The sequence below is a fragment of the Castanea sativa genome, chromosome 7 (assembly GCF_040712315.1).
Source record: "Castanea sativa cultivar Marrone di Chiusa Pesio chromosome 7, ASM4071231v1".
Taxonomy (NCBI): Eukaryota; Viridiplantae; Streptophyta; class Magnoliopsida; order Fagales; family Fagaceae; genus Castanea; species Castanea sativa.
In genome coordinates this window covers 15,468,581-15,488,627 of record NC_134019.1, presented here as the reverse complement: position 1 = coordinate 15,488,627, position 20,047 = coordinate 15,468,581, and the positions used below count along the sequence as shown (strand labels likewise).

The 20,047-nt window shown below is 36.0% G+C and overlaps 1 protein-coding gene across 1 annotated transcript; it reads left to right on the top strand.

Moving 5' to 3' along the window:
- Nucleotides 1-11,199: 11,199 nt before the first annotated feature.
- Nucleotides 11,200-19,058, top strand: LOC142642938 (bZIP transcription factor 12-like). The gene is made up of 4 exons (XM_075817390.1): nt 11,200-12,204; nt 13,050-13,121; nt 14,267-14,296; nt 18,518-19,058. The coding sequence occupies exons 1-4, from the start codon at nt 11,494-11,496 to the stop codon at nt 18,596-18,598; spliced, it is 894 nt and encodes a 297-aa protein (XP_075673505.1). The 5' UTR covers nt 11,200-11,493; the 3' UTR covers nt 18,599-19,058.
- The last annotated feature ends 989 nt before the right edge of the window (nt 19,059-20,047 follow it).

Below are 20,047 nucleotides of genomic sequence, written 5' to 3'. Positions count from 1 at the left end.
AGATTCTTTAAAATCTTCCTTGTACCTGCAAATGAGAGACGTAGATGTGAGAACCACTTCAATAGGATTTGGAATTTTGCCCTGGTACACCACCAGATTCCTGTGAGTCCAAAGAAGCCATAAGATGGTGAACAAGGCGTGAAGAAACTACATTCCATCTTGTCCCAAAACTTTGCTGGTAGATATACTTTCTTTGATCCATTTTTTTGTGGTCATTTGAGTGAAATTAGATGTTCTAATATCAAGAATGGACCCATACCAGACAGCTCTAGCAAAATGGCACTGTTGGAATAAGTGTGTTATGGTTTCCTCACCCTCATTACACATAAGACAAATACTAGTGTTTGTGATACCTCTTCCTTTAAGCATTGCCAGGATTAGGGGTGTCCATACAACCCAGGGACCCATTCAACCCGTCGGAGCCACCCAAAACCAATCGGCCACCACCTGAACCAATCAATCCGACAGTCGCCACGCATAAAACCCTATCTCTTCAGGTTGGCTGGCGGGTTTCCTCCCCAAAAACCTAAGCCACCCAACCCGACCATAAAATCAACAAAATCTGGCGAGATCCAAAGGTTTTCCGACAAAGAGCTTCTTGAAATCCACTACAATCCACCAGATCCAGGGATATTTTTGATTTTCCGACAAAAAGCAACATGAAATCCACCTGATCCAACGAGATCTAGTCTAGATTCGATGGATCCGGCCAAATATTGGCCAAATCTTAACCTATCCAGCAAAATATCGGCACCGGCTTCAAGACCCGAAACCGACCCACAACCTACCCGAAACCGACGGACCTGAACCAGATGATCCAACCATTAAAATGGGTCGGTTTCAATTTTGATTTTCACCCACCCGAAAAGTTCAGGTCGGGTCCAGGTCGGGCACAAACCCAACCTGTGGACGCCCCTAGCTAGGACAGAATGCTGTCATGTAGAACTTTCCAAATGAAAGTGAGGATCTTCATAGGAAGCTTGATGTTCCAGAACAGCTTCCATAAAGATTGGTGAGCAACAGATGAGTTTGGACATAGTCCCTTGGATTGATTGTAATTAAGATGTAAGTTTTTATAGGCCTTATCAACCCTTTATTCCCCTGATGCAAAATGTTTTTTAAAGTAGCTTATCCATACTTCCATCTAATATTGCAATTGGAATCTACACTATTTCCTTGGATACGGATGGTTGGTATAGCTTTCCAAGCAAGTTCAATTTCCAAGTTTTTGTCCTATTGTCAATTAGATCAGCCACAGTACCATTAAGCAAATTGTGTTCTTGTAGGACTTGGTTTAGACAACTGAACCAATCTTGGTGGGTGAGAGGGATTTGGCTACCATTTCCTATAATCCATCTACCTTTATGCAGCTTTGTGTTTTGAGGGACATAGATATTCTTCCAAATCCAAGAATGATGAGGTTTTGGCTTGTAATCTTGTAAAGTAGATGTAGGAAAGTACTTAGGTTTAAAGGTCCTAGAAATCAAAGAATTTGGATTGTGCAGGATCCTCCAATACTGCTTTGAGATCATTGCCTGATTAAAAAGACTAGCCTTGTTAAATCTGATACCTCCCATGTTTCTTGGCTGACAAACCTTATCCCAATTAATCAAGTGAGGTTTTCTGGTATCAAAATCATGCCCCCACCAAAAATCCCTCATGATTGCATCTAGTTTGCCACAAACACTGTCAGGAAACCTAAAACAGGACATAGCACAAAGAGGGGTAGGCTGCAAAACTGATGAGATCGGAATTGTGCTTCCAGCCTGAGAAAGCAACCTTGCTTTCTAGCCTTGGAGCTTTGCCTGCACTTTGTCAATTAGATCCTGGAAATCAATTACCCTTCTCCCCCTAAGCTTAAAGGTAAGACCCAAATACTTACTAGGACACTGAATAAGATTAACATGAAGACTACTAGCAAGGGTTTCTTGAAAGTTTAGGGGGATATTTGGGGATCAGTAAAGATCAAACTTACTAAAATTTATGGCTTGACCAGATAAGGAACAATACCATTGAATTGTATTTTCCAAATTTGACAATGAGCACTTATCATTTTGGAAGAAGAAATAAGAGTCATCAGCAAAGAAAAGATGTGTAAAGGAAACTCCATTCCTGCCAATGTTGATGCCTCTTAATTTCTTTTGGCTTTCAGCTTGGGTTTGTGCAATGGACAGTATGTTTGCACAAAGTAGAATCAGGTAAGGAGATATGAGGTCTCCTTGTCTGATTCCTCTAGAAGGGTAGCAAGGTTGTGTTGGGCTACCATTAAGGAGTAGGGTGAATTGCACAGTAGTGACACACTCCATTACCCAGTTGGTCCAAGTGTTACTAAAGTTCATAGAGATTAGTACTTCCTTGAGAAAATTCCAGTTAATCCTATCATAAGCCTTGCACATATCTATTTTTAGGGCTCCATAACCTTTTTCCTTCCTTTTTTCTTTCTAAATGAGTCAAAGATGTCATGAGCTAAAACGATATTGTTAGTGATGCTCCTACCCTGGATGAAGGCATTCTACAATGGTGAAACAAGTTTATCCATGAGGGGTTTTAATTTGTTCACCAAAATCTTGGAAATGATCTTGTATGTGATATTGCACAGGCTTATGGGTCTAAAGTGTGAAACCTCTTCAGGGAAGCTAATCTTAGGTATTAGGGTGATGTAGGTTTGGTTCAATGATTTAAGAAGTGACCCTTAATGAAAAAATGCATGAACAGAATTGAGAATGTCATGTTTCACAATGTCCCAAAATTCCTAGTAAAAAAAAGCTGGTATTCCATCTGGACCTGGGGCTTTTTGAGGGCCAAGCTGGTGAATAGCTAGCTCAATATCTGCATCAAATAAAGGCCTATCAAGTTGGGATTGTTGTTGAGTGTCAATTTGAGGTATAGGCAATGTCCCTAGCTCATTCATAATACCCTGAAATGACCTTGTGTCTGCCTCCTCATATTGCTTTCTAAAGTGATCCACCAAAGTATTTTCAATAACAGCTAAATCCTTAATGGTGCTTCCATTTGCTAACTTAAGATGTAGAATCCTGTCTCTAGCTCTTCTTTGCCTTACTATAGTTTAAAAATACTTGGTGTTTCTATCCCCTTGCACAATCCAATCAGCTCTAGCTTTTTTGGCCCGCATGATTTCCTCCCTAATCATCAGATTTTCTAACTCCTCCCTAATTTCCTTCTCTCCTCACATTTGCTATGGTATTGATGGAGTTTTGTATGTCCTGCAATGTTTGTTTTCTAGATTTAATTTCTCTTTCCACTTTCCCAAAGACCTTCTTGTTCCAGACAATGAATTGTCTCTTTACAGAAGCAAGCTTATGTTGTAGCTTACAGGCTTTAGAACCTTGAGTGTGAGATGTCCAGGCATTTTGAACTATGCCCTTACAGTCAGCATGTGTAATCCACATTTTCTCAAACCTAAAAGGTCTCTTTCTAAAGGGTTGCACAACTTCAAGGTCCAAGATGATCTGATCTTAGTATGGCTTGGTTTTGAAGAGCATAATGTGGGTAAGTGTTTATCCAATCTATTGAAGCAAAAGCTCTATCAAGTTTCTCCATAACAAAGGCTTCATCCTCTCTGCTATTCATCCAAGTGAATTTTTGACCCTTAGCTTCTAGCTCACAAAGATGAAGATCATTTAGAGTTTGTTGAAAAACCTCAACTCCTATAATTCCATTATTATTAAAGGACATTTTGTCTTCACTGGACAAAATTTGGTTAAAGTCACCAATACACAACCATATAAGTTTGCTTTGGTATGGAGATACCTCAATTCTACCCACACTACATTTCTTTTAGAGTGATTAAGTTGACCGTATACAAAAGTAATTGAAAGAGGGGTACCTTTATGATCAAAGAGATCATCATGTGACAGGTTCTTGGAGCTATACTGGATGTTGAGAATTTGGTCTTGATGCCTTCCAAGCAGCAATCCACCACTGAGGCCTTCACGAGAGACTTCCCAACCCTTCCGAAATCCACACTTTCTCAAAATGTCAAGACCTTTATCTTTGGCAAGTTTAGTCTCCACCAAAAACAAAATATCAGGTTTATCCTCCTAGGCTTCTTTCTTGCATTGTAGAACTGCAGAACGAGTGCCTAGCCCCTTGCAATTCCAACTGAGAATCCCTATGGCTCTGGGAAGCATGGCTCTTGGGGAAGCTATTGTTGGCCAGCTTCCCAAATCCCTGCATCAGATTGATCATTAAAAGAAGATGTACTTGCTTCTTTATCAAACATAGCACAGAGAGGTCTTTGTTTGATATTTCTTCCAAAATTTTCAATTTCTTTCCTGATTCTCTTTCTTGAACTTTCCCTAGCTACTTCCTCATCTACTGGATCAAAGTCTTCACTACAACTTAGAGCAATATTTAAGGCAGGGGAAGGTGCAGCCGTGACAGAGAAGGGTAGTCCTAGGCCCAAAGTCAATAGCTCAAAAAGGCTTAGGTCTTTCATATTGGGGTTAAGGTTAGTGGGCTGTGGGGGCACATGTGGGCTTGCATGTTGGTCAGAGTAGGTAAATATGTTGGATGAGCCCAATCCATATGTTGTTAGGGATGTTTGTGGGTTAACACTATGTTGGGTTGCCACTGCATGTGAAGCTACTAGCCTTGGCCCACTACTTGAATCCCCAAGTTCAAATCTAAATATCCCGCAATCAACCCTCTACACTAAGGACTCAATAAAGGAGTCAGGAGACTCTGGGATACACCCTTTCATCCAAGCTTGGTTTTGCATAATTTCTAGTCTTTCTTCATTCAGGCTATCCAGGTTGAACATCACTGCTGTTGTGTCACTATTAGTTTCAAAGTTTGAGGCTTCAAATTGGGGATGACTATTTTGAACATTAGCAATAAATGGATCATTTCCCTCAATCCATGCCCATTTAAGGTTAGACTCATTAGGATGGTGGTTTGGAGGAATGACAGGGTGCACCACTAATTGTTGGGTCTTTGGAGGGGGAAGGGATGGTTGCATGGACAGAATTCATAGTACGGTTGTTTATTGGGTTCACAGTGTCAACATGCAAGTGATTGGAGTTGACTGAGTTTAAGGAATTAGCTGGTGTGGGGGGAACAGCTTGATTTTCACCTAAGGATGGGATGCTTGGAAGATTTAGGGTAAGAAGGTTGATGGCAGAATGTAGGTTAGTGTCATTAGGTTGGTTGAGGAGATTGGTATGTGTCTGTTGTGTGGAGGAGAAATTGGGGTCATTATTGATCGAATGGTTGGTGGATTTAGGATTTGTTGCATGGTGTACATGGGAAGAGTTTGGGGTACTTGGATCAGGGTGGTCAGGGCTTGAGGGTTGAGGGTTTGCATGTCCATCCATCTATGTGAAAAGCTCAAATCTAACTTGGGTAGTCCATCTTCTTCTACGAAAGGCTCGAAGATCATTTGAAAATTGAGGTTGCATAGCATCATATCTATATTGAACTTGATGAAGGTCCTGAATTCTTAATCTTTGCCTATAAAGCATCAATTCAATGTCATCCATGCATTGAGTACATTGTCTATGAGTGTGACCTATTAAACCACATTTAACACACAACTTATGGACTCTCTCATACTTGCATTGAACCCACACCCTAGATCCATCATTTAGCCTCAGCATAAAACCAGCTATAGCAAGAAGCTATGGGTCAATTCTAACCTTAATATGCATGAACCTAATGTTCCTAGGGATTCTATCTTCCCAGTCCACTCTCTCCAGTACACCCATCATTTGGCCCATATGCTCAGCTAGTTCAGGATACTGATATTCCAGGGGTAAACCGTGAAGTTGAACCTACATTGAGACATAATTCAGCTAGAGATGGCTTAGAACCAGATTAGGCCTCCATCTCTCTAAGACTAACTGTAGATACTAGAATTTAACATATTTTTATAACAAAAAAATAAAATATTATTTTGGTTTTTAAACTTTACAAAAAATTAGTTTTTTGTCTCTTAACTTAAAATTTGTTTTTTATTCTTCAACTTTGTAAACAATTTTAATAGTTTAGACATTAGAAACAAAAGTGGGGAATAAAAAATAACTTTTTAAATAGTTTGAAGACGAAAAATAAACTTTTGGTAAAATTTAAGAATAAAAAATAAAATATTTTCAATAATTTAGAAATGAAAAATAATTTTTTTAAATTTTTATAAAATGAAAAAGAAACTTTCGGTAAAAGTATAGAATAAAAAAAATACTTAAAAATAATTTTGGTAGTATAACAAAAAAATAATTGCTTAACATCGAATTGGATCTGTTCTATCAACATCCAACTTAAACTCATCCTGCTTGCCAGACATGTTAATGAGACCCAAAGAAAAGCGTGAGGTTCCTAATGTGTAGACATATAGTCACATGAGTAATAAGCTAATAAATCCAACGTGGGGATACACTTAGGGGTGTCCATGGGTTGGTCTAGGTCGGGCTTGTGCCCAATTCGCAACTGACCCGATGATATTGGGTTTCCAACTGAAAGAGTCATCACCGACTGCACCAAAACCACGGGTGAAGTTGGATCAGACTCAGTTGGATGACGGTCGAGTCAGTTGAAGTCAAAGAAGATGCTTGCAAAGGTTTTGTTTGGCAGCGATCTGTATTTTTTGCTGGATATGAGATAAAAACACTGGATATTCATTGAATTTGAGTAAGAACCACCAAATTTGAGGTCAAATTTGAGCAAAAACCATTGGATCGTAGCCAGATTTGAGCAAAGCAACGAGATATGAACGAAATTTGACCAAAAACTACCATGTTGTCGCTCGGATTTGGGTAGATCCGACCTCTTTCAAGAGTTTGCCCAATTGGATTGGGTGGCTTGGGTTTTAAAGAGGGAGACTCGTTGGCATGCGTTGTTAAAATTTGAGACCTACCGGCTGCCGCCTCTCTACTAGGATAGAGTTGTTTTGATTAAGGTAGCTTCAAGTTAGACAATTTTGTTGGGTCTCGGTCGGGGATGGACAACCCTACATATGCTAGTAACGTACAAATCTCAATCGCACACTAGTAGTTACACATCATTAATATCCCCTAATCCACATGTAAAGGATTGATTTTATACTTGAGTTTTCTTTGATTTTTATATTGTTGTGTTTGATATGTTGCATTGCCAAATATTGTGTTGGTTGCAATGTTTGTAGGTTTTGACCATGGATGGTGTGGTGGGCCTTTTTGTATTTCTGGGCTGGACTGCTTCCTGCCGTACTATGGCCCAACAATTTTGGGGTAGGAGAGTTTGGATTGGCTCAATTGAAACTCACTTCAAGCCAACTTGTGCGCAAGCTAGGATCCCTTCACCAAGATCTTGGTCACGTGCTTACGGCAGAGGTTACTACTACAAAAATGTTATGGCAAGAGGCACATAATATGATGGAACAATAAAGATGTGCTTACTACCAATGAAAGATTATATTTAAACTACTTTCTCAATAGGAAGAAACACATTTATGTGAATATAACAAGAGTTAGTTAGCGACAATAAGAAAATAAACAAGATTAATGTTTAATCAATTGCAATAAAAGAAGGAAGGGGGGTTAGTCTGCGATACTTTGTTCCTTGGTAGATTTAAGTCCAAGAAGGGAACCAATCTTTAATGTGAGCAATCTCACAGGGGAATCTTGCTATAGAAATTGCTTACTTTGAAAGAATAGACCTAAATGACTTAATCTCAAATCCTTTAACTTGTTAGAGAGTAGGTTATTGAGAGGGAGATAAGGGAATAACCTATTTGTGCATGCCTTATCACACTTTTGTTTCCTCACTTTTTATTTTTATCCTATTTGTTCTTCCGTTATTTTCTTTATCCTTCTTACCTCTTACCCCTCGTTTTTTCTCCCTTTTCACCGTGCACAACTAAGGCCTTTTTATACTACCATCTTGATGGTTTTACTGTTTTGCCTATTAACTACTTTTGACCTGGTGTGGGTGTCCTTCCTGGGCAACTCACTGGCTTGCCAGCCGCTCAACCAGCACCACTACCCTATGCTGGCTGCACCACGATCCATTTCCAGACAAAAGGAGCTTTTGTTTTATTTTCTTGCCTTCCGTGGCATTTCCCTCTGGATAAGGATTGAGTATTCTCTCTTACTAATTTCTATGACATGCATCTAGTGATTCCAACTCATCTTTTTCTCTTTTGGGTGGTATGTCATCCCAGCAAGACATTTTCCCCTAAAAGAGATTTGAGTAAGAATCTCATAATAAGGTTTTCCCCTCTCTCCACCGCTAGACCATACTCTCTCTTACTTCAAACTCATGGCCCATTGTGCCTGTAGCGGTTGGGTACAAGTGGGTGCTGCTTGAGCCTTGTGCGTGCTCCACTCCTATGTGAGTCAATGGCTTGTCTACCGTTCATGCGTTTGCCGTTGCCTGTGGATTTTTCTTGTTCTTCTGCGCATCCCATTGCTTGTTTTTAACCCTTTGTGGCGTGGATGAGTCACTGGGTCTTCATTCTCTGCATTTTGTTTCTTCCTTGGGCTGGACTTTGCTCGAGTATGGGCCATTCCTCCTTCAATCTAGCCCCTGCCTTCTTAGTGGGTCGGCTGACACTTCTGCCATGCCGCTCCATTACTTCTGCCATGTTATCATTTAACTTGTGCTTGTTGGGCCTCCTTTGGGCCTGTCATATACTTTTCCTTTACTCAGCTCGCGTTGCCCAGTACTTCTGTTGGGCTAATTCTCATGCAATCTTGGGCTTCCTTGGCTCGTTTTATTCCTTCAGGCATCCCCAACCTGCTTCATTCCTTTGGGCATCCTTGGCCCATTCCATTCCTACATTCCCATGGGCTTTTACTAAATCTTTTGGGCTTCCTTGGCCCAATTACCATACCTTTTACTTCCGGGGCTTGTTGACCTTTGCACTAGCCCCATTCACTAATTCCTTTCTTTGTGCTCCTCCGGCCAATTTTTGCTTACTTTCCATTTCTCATGATTCCGATGGGCTGACTACTTCCTTTCTCTGGACTCCATTGGGCCCGTTTGCTTTCTTTATGGCATTTTTACCACTTTATAGGCATATAGACCATTATTCCTACAATTCAGGCTTAATGGTTTTTCTTACCTTACTAACTCTTCTTCCTTCACCCTTTTTATATTGTTGGGCTTCTTCTTTATTGGGTCTTTTTTTGCCAGAGTGGGCATCAACAGATGGTTTGGTGCTTTTTTTAGGTTGATTTTGATGAAAGTTTTCTTTTTACTTTTTTATTTTAGATTTTATTAGAAATAAATGTTAATAGCTTTTTGATACCAAAATATTTTTTAATGAGTAACCAAACTTTATGGACGAAAGGTTCAATGTTGATAACAAGTGTCAACGTAAGGGATGTAAGTGGCCAAATCTAAACTCAAAACGGTGAAATTCGCAATTGACTCAAACTTAAATTGTGTAATTTGTATTTTAACGTGCCTTTTTTTTTTTTTTTTAAAGGTCAATGGTTTTATGATTTTGGATCTAATGATATTTTCACTTGTAATTAGAATTGCAAGATAGTGACTAATGATTTTTAAGTCAAATAGCACCATTGGATATTTCCATCAGAAATATCGATGATTTGAATTTCCCTTTCCACTTAGAAAATTATAAAAAAAGGGAAAAAAAAAAAAGTGCATGGTAGTGGATGGAATTGCACTTTAATAGTACAATAATAAAAGGGGAATATTATTGATATGTCTAGAAAAAATTTAGTAGAATATACACACACGTTTCTCCTAAGTAAAATTCATTTATACACACCTTTCTTCTTATTAACACCAAAACAAAACTATCGGATAAAATTTTAAATTAAAACCAATTATATATATATACACACACTAGCCTCTAAGAGGTTTTTCTATTTTTTTGGGTAAATGTTAATAATTTGCATCTTTTATAATTTAGATTTTTTTTTAAATTTTTTTTCAAACAAATAAAAATGATAAATTGTAGAGATAAGCAGTAACTTAATTTTCTAAAAATCCTAAATTTTAAGAATTCTCTTTTTGAATTCAAAATGAAATTTATTATTTGACATTTATAACCCTATTTCTAAATGAAGTTACCATTCATTAATTAGAATATTTTTGAACCACATAAAAGTTCATTGTTTATTTTGAGTAAGCAATAATAGTGTAATACTTATTAGAACATACACGAAAATAGTAATATTAGTGTTTTAAACCGAGTTTATAATACATATCATAACCTTTGTAGTTGTAGACTGGGGTTATAAACAACAGACAGTTAAAAAAATAATTACAAATGCTATCATATACAATAGCATCATTATCCATTTATGCTTCTCTTTGGTTTTTTAGGAGGTGTTTGGTAGAGTAGTTTAAGTTATGTTATTTGGATATTTCTGATATACGTGTAGATGAAAAAATGTATAATGTTATTTAAAATGTGTGAAAATGTGTTTAAACATGCTTGTCAAACATCTCTTAATTATCAACGGTCGGTTTCGGGCAAGCATTAGTAAAAAATGAAGGAAAATGTTAACCAGCACCATGCGGTGATAGATAACGTTTCATTTTTTGTGTTTCACTTAAAAAGTAGAAAAAAAGTTGTCAAAAAAAATACTAAAAAAGATTTTAAAAAATTACCAAAATAAAAAATTGTCAAAAATTAAAAAAATTACACAAAATGTGTTATTAACGGAGCCTGTTAACACAATCCAAAGATGAAAGCCCATATAAAAAAAAAAAAGTGTGAAAAATGAAAGCAGCAACTGCGGAAAGCAGCTTTTGAATATCTCGAAGTTTATCTGATTTGATTTCCATACAGGAGTATAAAAATGAAACAACCCCAAAAAAGAAAACAAAAACAAAAAGTGCAGATCATAAATGACACACGCATTAATACAATAATAATAATAATAATGCTATAATCATAAATAATTTTATAATATTTTTATCAATTGTTATTACGACCAACTTCTTACTTATTTTTATATAAATTTACTAATAATATATTTTTTTTATTAATAATTACTCATTATATTAGCAATTTATAAAAAAAAATATGTATCTTTAGTATTTTTTTTTTAATAAACAAACGTCATAGTGCCTCAATTTCCTTACCGACTGTCCGGCAAAATTATAAGTTACGTTAAAAGACTAAAATGCCCTTAAATTTGCACAAATGTCGTTGGAATCTAGCGAGTTCAGATCTGTATAAAAAACCCAGCGAGTAGACATCCTTAATTATATATAAAATCCATATTTCTTTCAGCTATAAAGTAGGCTTTAGTTTCATGCTCCCTCTCTCTCTCTGTCTTCGATTTTTATTGAGTTCTTCAAACTGTTCCGCGAGACTCACGCTCTCTTTAGCTTTTAGCTTTTTAGTTCACTACTCCAAATAACCAAACACGAAAAAACAATTCAAAAATAAAAATAAATAGTCACACACGGTTTCTTCGTCCTGATCCTAAGAAAACAGAGAGAGAGAGAGAGAGAGAGTGTGAAAATCTTAAATCTCAAGAGAGAAGAATCTGGGGAGCCCTAGAAATCCGGGGGGGCATGGCGTCGTCGAAGGTAGTTGTAACGACGAATCCGGATCTGCCACGACAGTCATCTATTTGTTCACTCTCTACTATGCTTGCTGATCTCCAACAACAGCAGCAGCAAAATCAGTCTATGAACATGGACGATCTCTTGAAGAATCTCTACTCCACCTCGTCTGACCAATTCACCGAAGGAGCCACCTCAGCCGCCGGAGTCGGAGCAGGAGGAGACAAGACTGTCGATGAGGTCTGGAAAGAGATCGTCGCCGGCACCGCGACCGGCACAAACGCCGACAATCACAGCAAGGTGGAGGAGATTAGCGGCGACAATGGTAATAACACGGCGGAGGAGATGACTTTGGAGGATTTCTTGACTAAGGCTGGAGCGGTGAGGGAGGAGGATGTGAGACTCGGTGGTGGTGGTGGTGGTGGTGGTGGTGGAGCGTTGGTTCCGGTGGGTTATGGGGTGAATGGTGGTGGCGGTGGGCAGTTTGGGATGGAGGTTGGGTTTGATGGGAGAATGGTGGTTGGTGGAGGAGTGAGTGCAGTGCCAGTACCACTACCCGTACCAGTGCCGGTATCAGTAGTCGGAGGTGGAGGTGGAGGAGGAGGAAGAGGAAAGAGAAGAGCAATAGAGGAACCTTTGCTTGATAAAGCCACTCAGCAAAAACAGAGACGCATGATCAAGAATCGTGAATCTGCTGCCAGGTCCAGGGAACGCAAGCAGGTCATTCTTCTTTCTCTATTTTTTATTTTAAATTCTTTAGCGTCTGCTTTTCATTATAAGCTTCTATTCCATAATTAAACGAATATATGGTGTAGGTTAGTTTGAACCCCAGATCTATACTTTATTAGTTGAATTAACTGGAATCCGTCTCATCCAATTGGGAGATTTTGCCAGAAAAATGGGCTAGGAATCTAAAATTAGGATTATTATTATTTTATTATTGGATGCCAAATAATGGATGTTTCAATTCTTTTTATGAGGGTGTTTTTATTAATCTGATTTTTTAATTTCTCATTGCTTGATTGCTAAAAATAAATTTTTTTTTTTAAAAAAATTGGCGGAAAAGAAATAAAAATGAAACGTTGCATTTTTGTGTGTTAAAAAATGAGAATTTAATTTAAGTGGTGGCATTGGCTATCTTAGGAGTGGAAAATTAGAAATTTTTTTTTTCTTTCTTGATTTAATTTCTCATTCTTTTTTAGTTCTCCTTTCTAAATTGACGTTTTGAGGCTATGATCAGTAGAGGGTTTTGCTCTTCTTTTATGTACCAAATAACCGGAAAATACTAGATTAAATTTAGTTCCTCTGGCTAAATTCCTCTTGGAATTTACTATTTGACTATTTCCCTCTATTTGGTTCCTGAGAAATTTTTGAATCCTTTGTTTTTTTATGCTCACCTGCTGTTTAGATCCTGAAAGTGAAACCTGAGGTCTCAAATTATTGCATCTCAGGTTCAGAATTTTAATGTCTTTTCCAACTGAAATTGTGTCTTTCAGTAGTCTATTGGTAATTCTCTTTTTCTTTTCTATCTGATGATTCTAAAACTAGTTCCTTTTCACTTTTAGGCATACACTGTTGAGCTTGAATCTCTGGTGACCAATCTAGAGGAGGAGAATGCAAAGCTGTTAAAGGAAGAGGTATGGTCCTGAATATCTTGGCCTCCAAGTTGTAATAATTAGTAAATGCATGATTCCTGTAAGATGATCGGTTTTTATTAATTTATTTATTTGTTATATAATATGCTAAAATGCAAAACACCCACTCAATATTTTACCAAAATTCATTTAAGTCCTCTAAGTTTCAAGTTTATTCAATTAAGGGTTCTCTATCAAATTCGGTTAAATATTGCAATTAATTGTCCAAATTTTTAATTTTTTTTCTTCAAAATTTTATAATTAATACATAAATGATTGAAAAATATTTTCTATATATTTTTTTAAATTTTTAATGGAAGTTAACTGAGAGTCCTTAATTGAATAAACTTAAAAGTTAGAGGACTGAAATGAACGAAAGCAAAGTTAGAGGGCTGAAATGAATTCTAGTGAAACTTGGGTGTGTTTTGCATTTAGCCTATATAATTTGATGTCTATGGTGACTATTCTTTTTATACAAACTCACCCATTCTATTGTTTTTTCAAGATTCAAAATCTTGATATTCCACTCCAAATTCAGTATTTAACCATTTTTTGTAATTATATGTGCTGTCCTATATGATTACACTGTAATAGAGAGTGTTTGATGATCCATACCCAACCCCAAAAAATTTAAGACTGAGGCTTTGTTGTTGTCCTATATGATTACACTCAAAGTAGGACAACAGGAATTCCTAATAATTTCTTCATTTCTATCTTCTTGCTCCCCTCCCCCCTCTTAAAAAAAAGAGATTTAACAAAAAAATAGCAATAGGATAGACTTCCCTAACCATCCCCTTCCACCAGTTGAACCAAGTTCTCCATTTTCAGGGGAGATCAGCCACTAGTCTATTAATGCTGGTTGTTCTCTCTCTCTCTCTCTCTCTCTCTCTCTCTCTCTCTGTGTTCCTTTCCCCTTTGCTTTTCCTTTTCATGTTCTGATGCCGTAGTTAATGCTAGAAACTTTGTTATATTTTAATCCTTAATTGCTCAAGAATTGGGTATCTTATTTGTTCGTATTTGTACTATTGATAATCACTCATTGCCTACCTACACCTGCTTTCATTTAAGATTTTGCCATTAAGATTTGTGTCTTTTAACTAGTTGTCATTTGTTCAGAAGTTTATGACAAATTAAAATTCTGAATGCAGGCTGACCATCAGAAGGAGAGATTCGAGCAGGTATGCATTTTATAGTTTCATGTCTGCTTTTCCAAGCTATGCATTTTAAAATGATATTGATATATATGAAACAAAGACTGAAAAAAATTGCCTAAAATCATTTTTGTCTTGACATGCTTTCGTGAGAGAGAGTTTATACATATATCTTCCCAAGTCTGTTATTTTCTTTTATTATTTTTTATGCATATGTTGATTTTGCAGATTCTGGGTTTTTGTATGTGCGATGTCCACATGTGCATCACTCAATTCCTATATGGTTTTGAAGTTTGTCTTGTTAGGACTCTAGAGTTTGTTGTCATTTATTAGATTTAGTAGTCTTTAAACGTTTTGGTAAGAACTGAGTCTGGATGGTCCACCAGGATTTTGCTCTCAAAATGAATACCATGTCTGTCCTATGTCAGTTTTTAGAGCTGGCTCAATGTAGTTTGAGGTCTAAGGCTATAAAATGAAGTTGGACCTTTTATATTTAAATATCAATTGAATAATTTCTTTTAATTCTAACCAAACAAAGCTAAAAGCTGATGCCAAATGGACAGTCCAGCATCACTATCAGAAAAAGCTGTACATAAACAAAATAAGTTAAAAGTTAAATGATAAAAATAATGGCAATGGACACTAGCTCTACATCAGAAATTACAGGCTTTACATCGCTTATGTATGGTATGAGACAATACCATGCCATAATATAGTTGGTGGCATACTGACATTGAAAGATGAACTAATCATCATTTCAAAAACCAAAACACTTGTATGAATTAGATTTGAAATCAGTCAACGACGAAACTCCCTCACAAGATGTTGACCATGTGCCAGTAATGAAGTCTATATTTATGTGGACCATCTAGAGAGAGAGAAACAGCTTTGAAGGTGAAGAGAAATCAAAGCAGGTTGTTAAGAATAGTTTTCTGAGATCTTTGTTTGAATATTGTACTATGACTGAGGGGGTGTCATTTAGCTCTATAGTTGATTTTTTGGACCATATGAATGTCCATTTATAATTCTTTAAGGAAGCTTGACATTTTGAGCTTTCCTATCTTCTTAAGAATATCTTACATGGGTTTATCAAAATAATATGTATGGTAAATTACACTAACCTCCCTTAAGGTTTGGGGAAATGTCATGTCAGAAACCCCCTCCTGTTTTTGAAAATGACACTTACCTCCTCATGGTAAATATTTATATTTTATTAAAAAAAAAAAATCCTTATCATAGAACCAATTTGATTAGTAAGCATTATTTTGAGGTTATTCTGAATGAGTATATAGTTTAAAAATTATGTATTTTGACTTATTTTTTAATGGACAGAAATGTTCATAAGGGATTTTTTGCTATATAATCAAAACGTCGAGGGGTGTAATTTTATTTTTAAAAAGAAGAGGAGGTTTATGACATTTCCTCAAACCTTGAGGGAATTTGGTGTAATTTACCCCAAAAAATATCTGACTTGTCAAAAAAAAAAAAAAAAAATTATGTAAGCAACCACATAGAACCTTGCTGCCTTCTGGTCATGAATTTGTAGTCTAGATTGTCTGAAGTAGTGAGGAGAAATACCAACTCAACTTGCATTCTTGACATGATTTACAGGTGGATAGAACCGAATTATTTCAGAGTGGCAAATTTAACATATGTATTAAATTAGATATTGTTGAGTCAATGGCTAAAGTAAAGACTGAGTTGTGTCTATTTCCTTTCGAAGAACCCTTGAATTCAATAGAAAGCAATATATTATCAATGGAACTCACATTTTGTGTCATTATTAATTTTTTTTTGTAATATATTTATGGAACTTTCTCAGTTAAACGGATTGAAATACAAGTTGATACTTTATCATGATCCTGCTATTGTGATATTGAATGGACAACAGATAATGTCTAAACTTTGTATTTGGGGCCATGCATTTGTACGATGTTAATTGATTGCTAAACACATTTAATTGGTTTCAGAAATAAAGAAAGTTGGTGGGTAAATAGTGTTAATTCAATTTTGTTAACTATTCGCTTACTAACATTTCTAGCTATATTTTACCATATTGTTAAAGATGTTACTTGTCAAAAAAAATTTGGTCAAAGATCTCATCTCCATAAATAAATATTGGAAAGCTTAAGATATTTTTTTTGCTAAGTAGAAAGCTTAAGATATTTTGGGGCCACAATAGCTTAAAAACTTCATTTGTTCTTATAGATGAAATATTTTGTAAAGAGTAAACTTGATATTAGTGAAATATTTTGTTAGCAGCGATCTTGATTCATAAATATAAAGCAAATGACTTTTTACTCACAAAACTGTTTAATGTTTCTATGTGCCTACCATAAATTTCATAATGGGGATATAGAACTTTCTCAATTATGGGAGGGAAGTCTTGGAAGTTGACAATGATAAGAGTGATGGTCTGACATGAAATTGTTAGATATATGTTTGATTTAAATACATTAAACAATGATTTTTAAAGATGTCATCTCGAATCTGTTTTTGTGTACAATGGTGCTCTTTATTGGCTGTTTAATTTTGATTTATTATTAATTGTGCAATCATGTTTCTGGTCATTTGAAGAGTTTTCATTTTACTTTTTTCGCCCACCATTTCCCCTTGAACAGGGCAAGAAATTGGTACCATATTTAAAAATTGAAATTAAACAATATATTAGTGTTAAGACTCTTTTGTTTATTTATTTTTGGTTTGTCACTTGCACGGGATTGAGTTTCATATAACCAAATCCGAGGTTTTTTTTTTTTGGGGGGTCCACTAGAGGCTTTAAACTCAGCTATCTAATTTAATATTGACAAATGTAATAATTTATATGATTTGTTGAGAAGTGCAAGCCATATTGCCGGAGATTTTTTTTTTTTTTTTTAATACGTGCATGTGGTTGTTTTGTGCTCGTTGCCTTCTCATTTAAAGCATGTTTGACCAGAATTAAGATGGGTTGGCCACAATTTATGGTACTGTCCTACACAAAACATCATGAATCCTGAAACGATTATTATTTGGTTGAGTTATTGAAACAATTACTATGTGCTGCAAAAAGAAAATCAACATTAAATCATAAAATTGCCTCTCTGTGCAATTTACATGTTCCTTGGAGAACATACTTGTCAACTGTTGTCGTCAGTGACTCAAACTTTTTTAGTTTACAGTAGCCAAACATGGTTCACGTAGAATATGGTTAATAAGCCTTTTTATTATTATTATTATTATTATTGAGGATATACAAAATAAAACTATTGTAATTTCTCTTCTAATATATCCAGCTTCTTTGGGTGAATTGCCTTCCTTTTAAGATGTTGGGAAGTTTTTCCTAGATTCAAGAACTTTAAAATTGAAGTATTGCCACAAACACCTAAAAAATGCACGTATATTTCACACCCACTTTCAAGTATGCACCTCACCTGGGCAACACCACAATACAAAAGGCATTGGGTGTGAAATATTTGGTGCGTTTTTTGGTGTCTCATCAATGTCAAGCTGACTGCCTGATTGTATTCCTATATTTTAGATGAGTGATGACATATAGTCTGTCCAATATAAAGTGAAGTGATTATTCTTCACAATGGTGTTTATTTGTGAGTCTGTTCTTTCCTTGTTAAGCAATTGGCCCAGTGATGATTAATCTAATTTATGTTATTTGTTTCTAGCAGACATACTCTCACACATGCACATACACATGTATATACTTGGGATCTAGATTCGAGTGTGCTGCTTTAGTTAAAATTTTTCTGCTACATTTTATATTTGGAGAGAGTATAATAGGAAAAAGGGTTCCATATTATTTGTTAGGCTATCTTGTCTCACAAAGATGGGAAACTAGGCTCTATTAGTAGTCTATGCATTTGGGGAGAGCTGTGATTATTATATTAGTGTTATGAAGAATTTGCATGTTGTGATATTACCTTCTGGTTTTGTTGATACCATAGAGCTGCTTTTAATGTTTGTTGATTTAGGTTCTTGTTTTCTTGTACTATTGGCAGAACTGTGTCACTATTTCCAGAATTCACTCCTCTGGAATGCTGATAGGCTTGGTTTACAGAATGTTAAATAGTTATAATAAACTGAAAAAGTGGTTTAGCGAATTACTTAAAAATATAATGTACTGCAATCACTTACCCAAAATATAAAAATGCAATGCAATTATAAAGTTGAATTTATTGATTTCATCCCTAGAAAGTGTTTCTTGATGTGTTATTTCATCCAACTCCCTTTTGCTGTTTTCCAATGCACATGCAGCTCATGCAGAATCTCATTCCAGTTGTGGAGAAGCGAAAACCACGCCGGGCTCTTCGGAGAGTTAATTCTGTGTGCTGGTAGATATGTTTTTTTAATTTGTGGTTTCTGTGGCCTGTTATCGAAGCTGCAAAAAGGGAGTGAATGAAGTAGGGAGGCAACTTTATAGCGATAAAATAGAGAAAATAAATTGAAAATGAAGTATCGGGTTATTCATTTAAAGGAAAAAAAAAAATCTCAGGTTACTTTACCTTACTGGTTATCTCGTAGGAGTAGTTGGAGTTGATTTGTAAAGACTAAAGAGGAACTGTGTGCAGCCAAAAGCGTGAAGTGAATCTGAAGATGATTGTCCTTAAAAACCACATCTTGTGGGATATCCAAGACAGTTACCTGGTGGATTTGCTAAGTTAGATTGTAAAAAGAAACTTTTAAAAAAATTCCATTTAGTTTCCCTCACCCTGATGGAAGAGGGGACCTGATAAACCTGGACTAATCTGTACTAATTTTGCATTAGAGGTTTATATACATATGAAATTGATGTGCATAGCCATGGTTCCCCATCGTCTGTCACTCAATAATGCCTTGCATTTATATATTTATTTTATACAAGATATAAATTTTACTTTATCTTAATGCATATATGTGTGTAAAGTTCTTACTTGAAAACTTGTATTTTGGCTCTAGCTCCTTATTCCACAAGAATTTTGTACTTACGGAGTGACTACTGTACCAAGAATGGGCGGTGGTTTTTTGTTCTTCTTGATAAGTCATTGCCAAGCATTACTCATCACCTGACAACCAATAAAAAAAAAAGTCTGACTCAGGTGTTTCTTTTTTGGTATTTTCGATTTTTTAAAGATTTTTACTCATCGCAGATGAGTGACGTTCGAAATTTCAGAAGAGAGTATAGGTAAAAGAGAGAAAATGGCATATAGGAAGGATAATGTTTATTAGAGATGTAATTAGATGGTCTAAATGGCGAAAAAGGAGTCATGGGACTGATCCTACTTCTTATGGTTGATTTCAACAAATTGGTTTGTTGTTGTGCTGCGGAACAGTTCTTCTCAGGTTTGAAGTCAAACTGTCCTCTCGAGATTTTAGCTACGACTTCCCACATAATTTCTTATCAAGTCTTGCTCTTGCGCAAATCAAGCCTGTGAGTTTCTTATAACGAGTCGAATTTGTGCAAAACTGTGAGCCTGAGCTTATTTTTCAGTTTGTAATATTAGGAACCTAGTATAATCATGTTTACATTTCATATTAATTTGCGTTAGATATAATTTCATTAGAATTTTGTTGATATTAAATCTGGTTTATCAAATTTTTTTAAATGAAAAAAGTCTTATAAAAAGAGAAGATTCAAGTTGTAATTCAGCCCCCGTCAACTTTCTTAATTAGAGCATTGCTTACATGAAGTGAGGCCGCTACAACTTCAAACTCCCCGGAAGATTCAGGTTGTCATTCAGCCTTGGAGGAATTTTTATTTTTCCTCTAATTACTGTTTAGTAGTCGTTTAGTTGGTTAGTTCAAGGG

Excerpts from the sequence above, each read along its gene's own strand:
- LOC142642938 (XM_075817390.1), top strand. The coding sequence starts at position 11,494 with ATGGCGTCGTCGAAGGTAGTTGTAACGACGAATCCGGATCTGCCACGA. Across the intron at positions 12,205-13,049 it reads GGTCCAGGGAACGCAAGCAG|GCATACACTGTTGAGCTTGA; the intron begins GTCATTCTTCTT and ends TTTCACTTTTAG. Across the intron at positions 13,122-14,266 it reads CAAAGCTGTTAAAGGAAGAG|GCTGACCATCAGAAGGAGAG; the intron begins GTATGGTCCTGA and ends TTCTGAATGCAG.